The sequence below is a fragment of the Porites lutea genome, chromosome 8, assembly GCF_958299795.1.
Source record: "Porites lutea chromosome 8, jaPorLute2.1, whole genome shotgun sequence".
In the NCBI taxonomy this organism is placed as follows: domain Eukaryota; kingdom Metazoa; phylum Cnidaria; class Anthozoa; order Scleractinia; family Poritidae; genus Porites; species Porites lutea.
The window spans coordinates 33,291,140-33,305,672 of record NC_133208.1 but is presented as its reverse complement, the minus strand read 5'-3'; the positions used below and the strand labels follow the sequence as shown (position 1 = coordinate 33,305,672).

General features: G+C 38.8%; 2 protein-coding genes across 2 annotated transcripts in view; both read right to left on the bottom strand.

Annotated features, from left to right (window-relative positions):
• Nucleotides 1-45: 45 nt before the first annotated feature.
• On the bottom strand, nt 46-7,434 carry LOC140946756 (uncharacterized). Its single transcript, XM_073395863.1, has 4 exons — nt 6,939-7,434; nt 5,063-5,320; nt 883-914; nt 46-687 (listed from the first exon to the last, which is right to left on the bottom strand). The coding sequence occupies exons 1-4, from the start codon at nt 7,294-7,296 to the stop codon at nt 46-48; spliced, it is 1,290 nt and encodes a 429-aa protein (XP_073251964.1). The 5' UTR covers nt 7,297-7,434.
• Nucleotides 7,435-12,542: 5,108 nt separating this feature from the next.
• Nucleotides 12,543-14,533, bottom strand: part of LOC140946752 (galactosylgalactosylxylosylprotein 3-beta-glucuronosyltransferase 3-like) — a 2,586-nt gene continuing 595 nt past the window's right edge. Inside the window, exons 2-3 of the mRNA XM_073395860.1 lie at nt 13,530-13,823; nt 12,543-12,777 (exon numbers count right to left, since the gene is read on the bottom strand). Coding sequence (XP_073251961.1) covers nt 12,673-12,777; nt 13,530-13,823 — 399 coding nt within the window. The 3' untranslated portion in view covers nt 12,543-12,672. The remainder of the gene's footprint in view (nt 12,778-13,529; nt 13,824-14,533) is intronic.

Sequence of the window (14,533 nt, the reverse complement as noted above, 5' to 3'; positions counted from 1 at the left end):
CATAGATGTGGCTTTTATGAACAAGTAACTCAACATCACTGTCAATTAGCGGATCCACAAGTTCAGTGAGTAGGACTGGGTTGGAGCATACACCGTATTAGCGTCATATCCAAAGTCATGTTCAGTTGGATCGTTGCTAATAACAAAAGAAGCGTGGTTAGCTTCTGTTATTCCAATCCCGTGATCAGCACGCTTACAGTCCTTTCCTCCTCCACCAATCATCATCACTGATCCATCACCACTCCAGTCACACCAGAAACCGATCTTGTTGCTGCTTTGGATGTTGCTACTACACTCAGCCTGTTGAAACCCGTCTGTTGTCTTGTACTGTCCGCCATATTGAACCCAGCAGCTTCCCAGGCACCTGTCACGGGACCAAACTTTGCCATTTCTAAAGTCGCCATAACTTGTGATTTTTGATCGGAATGTTTTTCCACCCAAACAGTTCCCTGTAGTCTGCAACAGTGGCGTGTGACTGGAGTCATCACCACGCGTGATTTTTAACTCTCTGCCTTTCAGCAACCAAAATACTGGTGAAATCATGTCAGCGTTAACTGACGGATCAGATGTTGCTCCAGAAGCATAACCTCGGTCATACCACCAATCACCACTGTCAATCATCCAGTTTTTGCCGTCGTTATTGGAGAATCGAGCAATCAATATCCAGCCCGAGTGACAGTAGTAACCCTGAATCGGGAAAAACAAGTGCAGAAGCAGTTTTCCTTATTTTTCAAAAACGTAAATAGGGATCTTGGTGACTCTACCTGGACAACACGCATCTCACTTAACATTGCGCCTTAATATTAAAATAACAAAAATAATTAGGAAGATTATTGAAGAGCGCTATACAATGCTAGTTAGCATAAATAAAGAAGTATGTACCTTGAAGGATGGACTTTGAACTCCACAAGGCCCTGAAAGTTTGCCATTGAGTGTTAGCTTGACTTTTTTATTATTATCACTTAAAACAAGAACGTAAGGAACCTAAGACTATACTAGAAATTGTTTATTTCCCTGTCTTCTAGATAAAGAGGTTTGTTTGGAGAAATTATAAGCGGTCAGAATAACCCATACAGGGAGCTTGCGAAATAATAATAGGCACTCTGAAAAGTTGATTAGGTCGAATTTCAACAGTAGCAACACTGTTTCTCGCACCTTTTCTTTGAAGCGCAATCCGCTTGCCCATCGATTAAGTGAGTTTCCAGTAAGCAACTGGCTTCATGACTTTCGGTTCTTTCGGTACTTCGATTACAAAAATAATGTTTTTCATGATTTAGATGATTCTTGAAAAGAACTAATGACCGCTTTACATGATCAATCTTTTCATGCCACTTCGAGGTGGGGTGACGCGAGAATTTTTGAAAAAGCGTATATTCTCTCGAATTCTCCGAAGTTAAAAAGAATAATCGCTTTAGTATATACACATAAGGTGTTAGATACTAAACCTTCAAGCACCGATTTGATTGAAGGTCAATTCATGAGTAAAATGCAAAAAGAATAGGTAAACAACTTTGATCTTTACAGACCTTTCAAACATGGCAAATCATAGTTTCAAGCCTTTCCCGGGCTATAGCGTCAATATTTTAACAAGAATAGCTAGGTTTCCAAGGTATACAATCTGCATTTAACTTAGTGTATGTCGCAATTGTTAATAAAGTGTGTGTGGTTGTGTGTGTGTGTGTGTTTCATTCATGACTCTTTAACCCATCGATCACATCTCGCCTCTGATGTGCATACGCCTCTTCAGTCAACCTCAATCATCACTTATGCGGATGATACAGTAATTTTCACGGCTGCTAAAGATCTGGAATCCATTCAAAGGCATCTCAGTGAAGATTGTCACAACCTGTCTTCTTGGTTTCGTGATAGAAGAAGAAGAAGAAGAACCTTTATTAATTTATACCGCTTCAGACGCAAAAAGCTGTCTGTTAACGATGGGAGCCCTGAGCAACAACGCACAAAAACACACTAAACATATAAACATTACACTAATACAGGTAATAATATAAATAGAAAACTATTTTCAATTAAAAGATTAAAAGATGTAAAACACGAAATATCATTAAGATAATTCGTTAAAAAGAGTGCAACCATAATAATAGAAGGATCTTTTTGCAATTTCAGTTCTCACAGCAGGCGGATGTAAGAGGTTGCTTTGTCTAGTAGCGCGCGCATGGATTGTATTATTACGTTTAAAATAATGTTTAAAATACTGGGGACATTGACCTTGCAGGCATTTCTTAACGAGTTTAAAAACAGATTGACGTCGGCGCTCCTCCAAGGTGGGCCATTTCAGAACGTCCAATGCCTGCTTGCTGCGCACAGTACAAGCCACTATCCTAGCAGCCCGGTTTTGGAGGGCTTCAAGGTCTTGTTTACGACCTTCCCCGCAACAGCCCCACACACTTACACAGTATTCTAAAATTGGCCTAATTAGACTACAGTACACTACATTTGCACTCTCTCTAGTGAGGCTTCTGCGAAGCCTGCCGAGCATTATGAGCTTGTCCTTAATCTAAAAAAGGGCAAAACTGAGTGTATGATCTTTGGTACTGCCAAAAGGCTTAATGCATTGAATGGAAGACAAATAGCCTTGAATGTAAACGGAACACTGATTGATACCACGTCATCCTATAAATACTTGGGTGTAAACTTGGATTCATCCTTAAATCTCGAATCACATTTTGACAAAATGTATAAAGGAGCAGCTGGAAGATTTAATTTACTCAGGAGAATCCGACCTTTAATCGACAAGAGCAGTGCTGAGAAAATCTACAAAGCAATGATTCAACCTGTTTTTACGTATTGTGGAACTTTGGGTCTCTGTTGGTCACGTTCCCGTAAGAGTCGAATTGAAAGCATTGAACGTCGAACTCAGAAAGTCATTGGTGGAAATTATCAAGTCCAGACAGTGGAGAGTTTAATAAAGAGACAGTCCTGCCAGCTTGTGTTTGATTGTCATCAGGATAACGTCTGTACCCCTTTTAAAGGATATTTTACAAAAAATGAACACAACATTAACACAAGAAACAATGGGTGTTCACTAAAACTTCCCAAAGCCAAATTAGAATTTGGACGGAGAAGTTTTACGTTTCAAGGGGCCCTAGTTTACAATACTTTACCTCGGCATTTAGGAAATTTAAATTCTAGGTTTCTTTTTAAGAGTAATTTAAAAGAGTTTTTTCAATAGTATTCCATAATTCACAAGTCTTTTCAGTCTTGTAAGTCGATGATTTTTACAGATCTTAGATTTCTTAGTGTTATTTTATTTTATTTTCCTTTTTCGATTTTCTTCTTTATTTTTTTTTAGCTATTTATGAGATAATTACAGGACCCTTTTGATAACAGTTCTTTGTATCAGAACTGATAGGTTATCCTGTATAAATATTCGCGTTATTATTATTATTATTATTATTATTATTATTATTATGTTCAGACCTCCAACTCTCACGGTTTGGGCAGTCGACTTACGGTCTCACGATTTAGCCTCAAATCTCACGGTTGCTAGACAATTCCGGTAGAAACCGCATTATTTAAAAAAAAATCCTCTTCATAATGAGCGAATATTGTATGAATCTAATTTTGCGTTAATTGGCCGGGGAAAGCCAGCCAGCGTCCAATTACAACCTCATTCCCGTAAAACATAGGTTTGCTAAGGTCTGAGGGAAAGCCCTTATGATTAAAACAGAATCTTCTCATTACTATTAGTAGAGCACTAAGACAGTATAACGACACCGCTAATAGAGTAAAGAATATCACGACAAAAATAATCTGCCTTTTTGGTTTTATTTGGCACATATTTTCGAAATCTTCATGCCCCGGTTGTTGAAAAGTTGGCTAGCGCTATATTCACCAAATAAATCTTTATCCATTGGATAGCCCAATTGGTTTCCCTAATACTTATTCGCTGGATAGTGATTTATCCGGTGGATAGCCCTATCCAGGTTTTGAACAACTGAGGCCTTGTTTGAAGTCCCAATCTCCAGGTTTTTGGGTGTTTTTTTTTTCAAACACTCCAGATTTGCATGGTTTACTAGGTTGGAGGGTCTGCATATTCCGCGACCTACAAAGCCGTAAAAACGTCTGCGAAGAGTCTGTTTCACGCGCGTTCCACACGCGATGTAAATTTAGACAAAATTTAAACTCGCTCGGCTCGCGAGAATTAGCTTGCGTCCCAGACACTTTAAACCAACTGTATAATACTGATCGAAACGATGCGTGGGCCGGCTGCAACGCAGGCTAAAACTGTATTTACCTTTTGCAAAAGCCCATGGTGCGGCTTCTAGCAAAAGCTCACCTTCTAGCAAATACTGCGGCTTTATTTAGCAAACTTGAAGTCATTGACATAAATATGTTAAGCACTTATTTATCGTTTTCTGCCTTTTCTACTTTTGATTCTTATCACCATAAATTTCTGTCTAGTATCTTTCGTAGCGTCTTTTGAAGTAGTGATCAGATTCACCATTATAAAAGTCAAATTATTGCAGTACGAATATTAGCAATTCGAATCCTTTATCGAGGATAAACAATCTGGAATTCGTTGCCTATTTTACTAACCATGACGCTCTTATCTCACTGATAGTCGTTTTATTCTATTTAATTTTTTTATTTCATTTTATTAGCTTTATTGGTGTAAATCTCTCTCTAATAAATGATATAAACGAAAAAAAAGAAAGAAAAGAAAAGAGAAAGATCAAAAGGTAAGGTGTGAACAGGACCTGAAGTCCCATGCAGGGCACCTCCCAAGTCAACAGAAAACAAAATAACCCTTAAAAAGAAAATCTTAAGCAATGCTTATCAAGATTTTCCTTTTAAGGGTGATTTTTCTGTTCAACTTGGGAGGTGTAATTTTCTGTACACTCTGTACTCAAGCTGGTGATTCGTAATCTAGCTAAAATATATGCTCCCAGCTTCGGTAGGCTTCCTTGTCTCATTAATTCACAATATAATGTATAAATTTAGTTCAATGCGTTTAATGTTATGTTGTGTGAGTGACTAACAAATAAATAAATCGATTAAAAAATATATAAACGAAAATAAAAAACGTAAAGAATTACTTCACCTCTCAAAATTACTTCAGATGTTGCCTCCGATTTTCCAAACTGGTTGGTTGCACGACAAGTGTATCCCCCAGCCCTCTCTCTATTCACGTTTCTTATGGTGAGGCATCCATCCTTCTGAATGAAATGTAGAAGCGATGTAAGAGTTGCTCCTGATCTTAACCACACTAGGTGACCGTCTGCTTCACAACAGAGCTTTACGGTGGATCCTCCGTCTGCATACACGTGATGCGAAGGCTTTCTTGTTAATATAGGAGATGCTGTAGGAAAATTTGTGGCAAGTTAGATCAATCATTTCTGTGATAAGCAAAAGAAAAAGTAAGGTTCCTTCTTAGCGGGCTCATAATAGACCAAAGCTGGATTTCTGGTATGTTAGGATTCAGTTCATTAAGATTTGGTATCAATGACGTTCTCAGCGAATAGTGGCAACGAAAACGGCGTCAAAAACAAAAGCAAAACAACAACAGTACTGCGTGCATGTGCAGTAAATTTTAACGCATTTCTTTGCCATCACTGCAAGACAACAACATCAGCTCGGAATTTTGCTGTCCCTTTCTGGGGGGGATGAGGTCCGCGGTAAATCCTGGTTTCCATCTTCCAGATCGTCTTGATTGTCCGAGTCCGAGTCGTGTCAAAATGTTTTCAGGTGATACGGGACAATCAAATGGAAACAATGCTGATGCGAAGTGGGACGATCCAGACGAGATCTGTAACCAAAGACGGAACCAGCTATATTCTACCCCAGAAGAAAAAACCAGCATATTCAATGAGCATTATTAATATCTCTATTGTAGCCTGTGTACAGCCGCCCCTCCCCCCAACACCATCAATACTGAACACGATCTAACCAGTTTGATGGATTTCGTAAATCGTACCTAAGCTGGCAACTCCTCTGAATTCAGCATACCTACAATTTCATGACGCGAAGTTTTAGAAATCATCAAATCAGTCCCAACAAATGTTGCAACTGGACTTGATGATCCTTTGTTTACGGTTTGCTAGGCATGATTTAAACCAGTCGTGCACGACACCCTTGATACCATAATTATAGAGCTGAGATAAAAGCCTACTATGATTCCCTGTTTTAAACGCTTTTTTAAGACCTATAAGGATTCCGCACGATTTATTCCCTTGGTTCATGTTACATTGTATGGTGCTAATTGTATCAAGTATTGCGTGTTGGGTACACGTTGGGTATTACGTTTGTTCAAAACCCGTATTGAGAAGTAAATAGGATACCATATTTGTCGATAAATTCACTTAGTCTAATGAACATATTAATTTTTTCAAAAATTCTATTATAAATAGAAAGAAGTAAGATTGGACAATAGTTTCCCGCCTCTGTTGCGTCATCTCCTTTATAAGCTGGAATTATTTTAGCACGTTTTAGTTTGTTTGGATTAATCCCATATGAGATAGATTGGTTAAAAGTGTTTGCTAAAGGTTGTGACTTAAAGTATATTTAACCATTTTAAGAAGTTCAATAGGACACGAATATAGCCCATAGCCTTTATTACTTGGTAGCATACTAATTACGATTCATATTTCTCCATATTAAAAGACGCCAAAATATATATATTTTCAAATTCCCATACATGCAGTCAAGTATCGCGTATCAAAATCGTCAGCTAAAAATAATGCAAAAATTTATTTTAAAAGGCGACTTGGCTTTGTACAGGAAACCACTTTTGGCAGGACATGTACATTACACAAAATTAAGCTTATGCATTCATGTGAAAGAGAACAAGCCATTTATAATTTTCATTGTTGGACAACAACGAATTTAATACCATAAAAAGCAATCACAAAAAGATACAAGAGGCATGAGAACAAAAAGAAAGAAAGAAAAAAGGACAAAACTACTATAAAGTGTCTTACCTTTTACTCCTAAAATGGTCACTGCTCGGAATGTTCCATAACTAGTGAAGACTGTACATAAGTATGATCCAGTGTGTGACCTTTGGACATTATTGATATGAAGAATACCATTTGTTGTACTTATGTCACGGTGCGAATTACCTTCCAGCTTACGCCAGGTTATTTTCTGAGACAAATGACCTTGCACCCAACAATAAAAAGTTGCCGGTTTGTTCAGAAACACATACTGAGATTCTGGAGAAACAGATATTTTCGGAGGAACGACGCATTCTCCTTTTGGTCCTTGAATACCAGTAAAGCCCCTGTTTCCTTTGCTCCCTTTTATTCCAGTAGATCCTCTCAAACCGAGTGGGCCCATACGTCCAGTGTCTCCTTTTGCTCCACTAGAGCCTACTCCTCCCACTTCACCTTTCACTCCCTTGAATCCTTGCGCTCCCGTGGGCCCTTGTGTTCCTCTGATGCCTTTAGTTCCTTTAGGGCCCAAAATACCACGCGGGCCAGTTTTCCCAGGGGCTCCTTTTTCTCCCTTGTATCCAGGGTACCCAGGGGCACCTTTTTCTCCCTTAGGTCCCTCTTGACCTGTTTGACAGAGTTTATCAGCTGTGGTACACGCTTGTGTAAATTTCTTGTCGATTTCCTGGCGGATTTGCTGTAAAGATAATACACCAGGCGTCGGGGCTATATTTCGTCTTTCTCGTGGATGCTGTCTTGACACGCTTTCTAGGGTTTCCTGAAACTCTGTTGATAATAAAAATATATTATATATTATTATTAGTCTGTAAACAGCTTAGTGTACGTTTTGTGCAAGTATATTTAATACGGAAGGCGACAGTTGTGTCTGGTTGAATCGTACTCTAGGTATAGGGACCAGAAATTTGAGGGCGGGGGGGCTGTGGCGTTGTCCTAAATTTTGCTGCACCTTGACTTGAGTAATTTGCCACTTATTTATTAAACAGGTCACATATATTTAGGTTTTACGCTATAATTATCAATTAAACAGAACTAACATGGCTCAAAATTGGAACATACGGGGTGGGCACATAAAACCAGAGACTGGAAATATTAGTTTTCAATTCAACGCGATGCATAAAAACGTAACCCTTTTAGAAAACATACCTTAGGGATCGTATCGTACTCCAAGTTGAAAACCTAAGGAGAACTGTTCCATTTAAAACCTATCCTAACCCAGCTTAAGCCAGCCGCTGACCACATCTAGAAGTATGCGTGGTTATTGTATACTGATACAAACACGAGAGTCAATTCGCCATAAATGGATTGAAGTGATATTTGCACGAACCGAAGTATTTGTATACATTAGAGATCATAATGAAATGACATTCGAATTCAAACTTTCTTGATCTTCAAGTCAGGGGTGCCCAACGACTTTATTCTCACCAGAATATGGCGATCATTGTTAAAAGAGGTCTGACGAAAATTTCGGTATGAAGACAAAACGTCCCCTAGAATCTTCCAACGAAGGCCTCTCCATATCCTCAAACTTCCAACCGGACCCATCAGAGTAGCTACGGTTTCGGATGAGACAAATCAAAGGCTCCCAGGAACGAGCTCATGGATGAATTGATTTAGTGTAGAAAAAACATTCCATTTTGAAATTTAGGTGTTTTAAACAGTTTGGGTACCGTAACCGTATTCACTTTTCTCCTTCGTTTTTTTTTAATATATATATTTCATGACTTTCTGTGTGTTGATATACTTGATAGATCAAGTTTACGTTTGTTTAGCATTTGATTTTTGGCAGGTTTTATTTTTGGCATACAGTATTTAGAATTTGGTTTTTGTCATCTGCTTTTGGCATATAGTGTTACGCATTTCGTCAGCGTTTCTTCGGTAACTTTTTGACATCTCTATAGCACCCACGCTTTCCACCAACGACTAGGGAGCTTCCCTTCCTTGCCCGAAGCTGTACGTGTTCTAACCTTAGGAATTCAAACCCGACTCAGTCGAAGTATCCGATTGCATGTTCACCTGAATATTCTAGTAGAAACTTGTTATCAGCGTAGCATTTCTGCTTAACCCAAGGATCACTTTAAACTTGTTAATTGAACGCTTGTTAGTTGTAAAATAATTTGCTTTCTCATGTGACCGTCAAACTCTTTCCGAACGATAGTGCACTTTCTTGTAAAACACCTGAGTTTTACATAAGGCCGTGTTTTATTTAAATCGTGGTTTTAAGCAATTATTTTAATGGACCTCGAGGGTTTCCTTTAAGTGCTTTCAAATAAATGTTTCCATATGCTGTTCACGTAGAGTACGTACGCGTAAAGTACGTAACGGTTAGTATATGATTGTACTACAAAATATTAAATACAGAATACAGGCGTTTACGGCTAAATTAAACTGCATTAGAAGCGCTTTTGCTAAACACTAGCTAAAAATTATTTTGATAAACGGACTGAGCTCGAGGCTGTAATTTAACGCAGTCGAAGTATCCTATTGCGCTTCTGTACTTGAGTATTCTAGAAACTTGTTCATTCCAGCGTAGCATTTCCTGTAGAAATTACATTAATGGCACTCATAAATGGAATCACCTTTTTACAGAATTCAAGCAAAATTGTCCAAATAATAATAAACCACAATAGATACTCCTCAATGTCACTTTAATCGAGGACCGTTTTTCGGCAGCTAAGGCTCTTTCGCTTAATATTCGCTTTTCGCTTCCCATCGTCAGGCTGCGATAGCTCTTTCATACTCCGAGCACAGTTCGTCCGAATATACAACAATGATCCACGCTCAATTATTTCAGCGTCCATTTAACAACTCCAAGTCCATTTCTTGCCGATGATATTGTCATTGTTCTTTAGAATATTTCCATTTTCAAAAAACCCATCTTCGGCTAGGCTGGCTACTCTATGATGTGTCGGAAAAAAAATGTACGCCTTACTAGATTACTAGTACCCCCTAGAATATGCCAAACATATGCGTAAAAGGCACATGGAACAAAAGTAATACTAAGTAAGGGAGGTAAAAGTAAAGTGTTTAATCCGACTTTAATGAATAAATCAATGAGAATCAAGTGAGTGAGTGAGTGAGTGAGTGAGTGAGTGAGTGATCGAGTGCCATTCGAGTGCCTCCAAAAGCCCATGGCATTACTACATCATTCATGAGCTCAGTAAAAAGCCACCTACCTGACTTCCGAGACAACGATTGTTCCCCAAAGACATCCAAAAAGATAAATAGTTCGTAGGGCAGCTCCAAATTAACTTAACTTAAATTAGCTCCAAACTTGTGGTGAAAACCATTTGAGACACCGTCTTATATATTTAAAAGCATTCTGTTGTTGGGTGCCCCTGTTTAATGAAGTGTTCTTCAGTGCAATTGCTATGTCCTGTGTATTCAAAAACAGTCGTTTAAGACTTACTCATGTTTGTAGAACTTCTTAAGCTTCGCTTCGAAGGGTTTGGCTCTGTCTGTAAAATGTCCTTGAGAATACTATGTACTTTCCCTTGCATTTCGTCCTCGATTCGCTGAATGCGTTTTTCAAGTTTTTCTTCCATCACCTCAGCCCTCTTATTTACAAATTCTACCCTCACAATCATCAACGCAAAGAGAACCAGTGACAAGCCAAAGATTACCAAAGAGTCTTTTTTGGAGACCTTTGTATTACATTTGGCTTTTGATTTGGTCTCTTCTTCCATTTTGCTCGGTGTTTACTGACTATCGTACTCTGTGTCTGCAGCACAACAAGAAAGGCTATTAGGTGCGCAAACTCTTATTACAAGGATATCGGTTACGGGAAGTTGTGTGATTAGTTTAAAATAGCAGCTATATTAAGAACAAGCTTCAGGAAATGTGTCAATTCAATGCTAGAAGTTATCCAATTTCGGCGAATAGAAGATTTTTAGCTTTTGCTGACCTCGGTGGCCGCATAAGACAGAGAAAACACTTGAAAGTATGAAAGAATTTGGTAACTGCTCTGTGAAATGGTCTTAAAAATACATTATAAGGATCAAATGAAATGAAACAAATTCTGATTAAAACAACTTGCTGAAATAGGAGGTAATTGCCAAATGCAAGACACAGAAACAATCGAGCGATCAAAGAAATTGGGAGTTCAAGAGATGGGAGATCAAGCGGCTCACGTTTTTGACCTTAAGGGCCAAAGTCAGACTAGGACATACAGTATGCCAAATTTAGACTTCCGGCCCCGGTTGTTCAAACGCTGGATAGCGCTACCCCCCGGATAAATCGCTATCCAGCGGATAAGTGTTAGGCAATCCAAATGCGCTATCCAGTGGATAGTGCTATCCACCTTTTGAAAAACTGGAACCTGATCAGGAGGGAGGAAGATCCCCTAGCCTAGGAAGATCCTAGATGGCGGATAATCCTAGCGCCATATGTTTTCTGCATTCAGTTTACTTGCAAAAAGTTGTAATTTTCCTTAGTGCTAAAATCTTCGTAGCTGAGAGATAGGAAGATCAGTCCTAGTACCAGGAAGATCCTAGCACCAGGTAAACTGCCTTCCCTAGGAAGATTTGCTAGCACTAGGAACAAACAGAACAAAAACGGCGGTTGGTCGTTCAACGGGTTATCTTTGCTCTTGAATTCCTCCTCTTCCGTTAAACACAGGGACAGAAATTTCCGCTTGTAAACCCAACCGAAAAGTTGTTTCGCCTTCTAGGATCTTCCTGGTGCTAGGATCTTCCTCCCTCTATGTAAACAGCCCCATAGATTCTTCGATTCGAAAACATTGCTGGCATTATCTCTAGTTCATATTCAATCGATAAAAATCGGTAGCAATCAAGTGATTTGGTAGCTTGAGGGGTCGTACATAGGATATATAATTACACAAATTTTTCGACTAAAATAAGTTAAAAAAATTCTTTCAAATACTTTTAAATTAACTCTGTCTAACAACTTCACAGATGTTTCGACAGTGAAACGATTACAAACATCTAAAACGTCTTACTGCACAGGTTCATTACTTGGAACATCATATTAACTCACACAGAATCTAATTTGTTCGCTAAAAAGCCTGAAGTAACCTAAAAATTTTTCTGGTCTCTAACCTGAGATGAGGCCCAATTTAAGCAGCTTTCATACATCTAAACGAAAATAAGGCTTCTTGTCTCCAAGTTACTGGTTTCTGATCTCGCAACTCAAGCTATTCGCCTTGCAGCTTCAAAGTGAGAAGTTAGTTATATTTATACTCAAGAGCACGTAGGTCATTAAGAAACTGCCACTAACCTCTTTTTCTTTTTCTTTACAGTTTCGTCTTACAATAATCTCGAATTCGGCTTATAACTTCCTGCTGAGAAACCTCATTACAACGAACGAGAAACAACAATCCCAGTGCAACAAACGATATTTTTCAAGTATGAGGACCCACCCCTAAATTATGCAGCCTGTTGAGCTATACCGAATTGATTCCTTAGATAAGATGTTCAGCTATTAGCTTTGACATATACTTTGTTGTTTCATAAGTCGTTTGTTTGTTAGCATACAGCGCTACTGTAGCTACCTGCGGAGACAGACACAGAACAGCACCCACACCACAACACACAAGCCGAACTTCAACAACACAAAGAAAGACTCAGAAAACGTGTTTTCGTCTCTCTTTTCACATTTCATTGAAAAGTTGAGGTATATTATCCAAAACAATCGCAAGGTTTAAATTTTGCCGAGATGTTCAAAACCAAAGAGAGTGTACATTCGTTTGACTATAACGCTGAAACCTTGGTTTCTAATCGAACAATAATCCATAGTGATGGTTTGGCTAGGTTTCTATATTATTATCCGACGGTGTGCCTTGCTTTATCATTCTTCTCTCTCCTATAATACTGTCCTTTGGTACCTCTGTTCTGGTGTGCCAAACATAGACCTGACAAGGAATGAAACACATTCAGTATTTTTGAACTTTAACTTCAACCTCCTCAAGAATAAAGGAAAATAGTTAAAAATAGGAGAGCGTATTGCGCAGTTAATCACAACATTACAATTTCCACAAATTTGATTTGTGCATTAACTGTTATATATTTTACTAATTATTGTGTAGGGTTGTAATCGGACAGTTACAACAGCCAATCATGATCCACCAATTACAGACGTTATCACAATAACCATAGCAACAACCACTTGCCCTATCAAACTGGGGATTTTCTAAAATGGACGAATTTGTAACATAGACAGTGTCCCTGCCAGTGATATTTTCCCTAAGTTTGGATATTGATTGGTATTAAAGCTCTTTCACAGAAAAGAATGCATTTGTTTTCTCGGACTTGTAATGGTTAAGATTAATTGGTAACAGGACTACGTGTCATCCAATTCGGTCTGTAACAAATAGGACTCCCGCTACGCAGTCGTTACCCTGGGTGCCAGAGACTTTTCTATGCGCGGTTTCCGAAGGCCGAAGACATGTCGGCCTGCGGCCGACGAAGCTCCCCGTCACACGCGAGAAAAAATCTCTGGTACCCAGGGTACGCGGTCGTCCGATTTTGTCAATCACTCGTACGATTATAGACTGAATTGGACTCCACTCGGTCCTATTACCATTATAAATTATTTTAGTGTATCAACTTAGTTCACTTATTTATTTATTTATTATTATTATTATTATTTATTAACTATGTTTACCTTGCTACAATTTGGCGTTACAGGTTCCAGTTCATCGATTGTTGTTATTTGAGTCAACAAAGAAGACTCCAACATTCCCGCCTTTTCAGGAGAGAGAAACTCAGCTTTAGGGAAATCTATTAAAAGCTTCTTGATATTTATTGCAAAAGCCGCCATGTCGATAGGGAATGGACGAAACAAACCCCACTTCGCGTGGAAACCAATGACCTGACCATCTTTACATACGGGACCTGCCCAACGGACAGCTCCAGTAAAGGCTACAGGCCAAACACCAACACCTTGAATCCAGCGCATCTAAGAATAAAAAAAAACGTTATGTGAACGCTGGAAATAAAACAAAACAGCAGCAACAATAAACTTTCAATCATCCTTCATCTTCCTGATTGAACGGTCATTTACCTTGTTAAAAAAGGCATAAAAAAGATCTGACAGGTAAACTTTTTTATTGTACAAGCCAACTAAAGCAAATTCTTATTGTGTTGTGGGGGGAAAAAGATAACGATTACGAATTATTTTTATATTAAATAAAGAGAGAAATTATGGACGTTTCTCGTGGAAGTTAAGCGAGGTGGAAGAGATTTCCTTGAGCGACCTCAAATTTTCCCCTGCGTGGCACGCAATGCATTCCGGGTAAGTAGCAATTTCATGCAGGATGTTCCGTGTGCACGTTTAATAGTCTTAGCCCCATCAGTCTCCTGTAACTCTATAGGTAAATCGGTATGTAGGTAATAAATCTGGACTAGTAACTGACTCGTACCCAATCAGCTTCTCTATATTAGCCCTACATGTGATTAATGGCATGATGAATTCGCGGTGTATCAAGGGAAAGAAGGAAGGGAGTAAAACTGACGACACTTTTTCTCCCTCCTTCCCAAGCATTTTTGCGCAAGTTTCCTTTGCGTGTTCCTTTTCCAGGACAAATAAGTGGCGACTGAGTGCGAGTCTGGACTAGTAACAAGTACGATCATATAGGGGAAGAGTATATAACCTATTCAGTCAACAAA

Excerpts from the sequence above, each read along its gene's own strand:
- LOC140946756 (XM_073395863.1), bottom strand. The coding sequence starts at position 7,296 with ATGGGCCCACTCGGTTTGAGAGGATCTACTGGAATAAAAGGGAGCAAA. Across the intron at positions 915-5,062 it reads ATCTGAAGTAATTTTGAGAG|GGCCTTGTGGAGTTCAAAGT; the intron begins GTGAAGTAATTC and ends GCAAACTTTCAG. Across the intron at positions 688-882 it reads TTCAAAGTCCATCCTTCAAG|GGTTACTACTGTCACTCGGG; the intron begins GTACATACTTCT and ends TTCCCGATTCAG.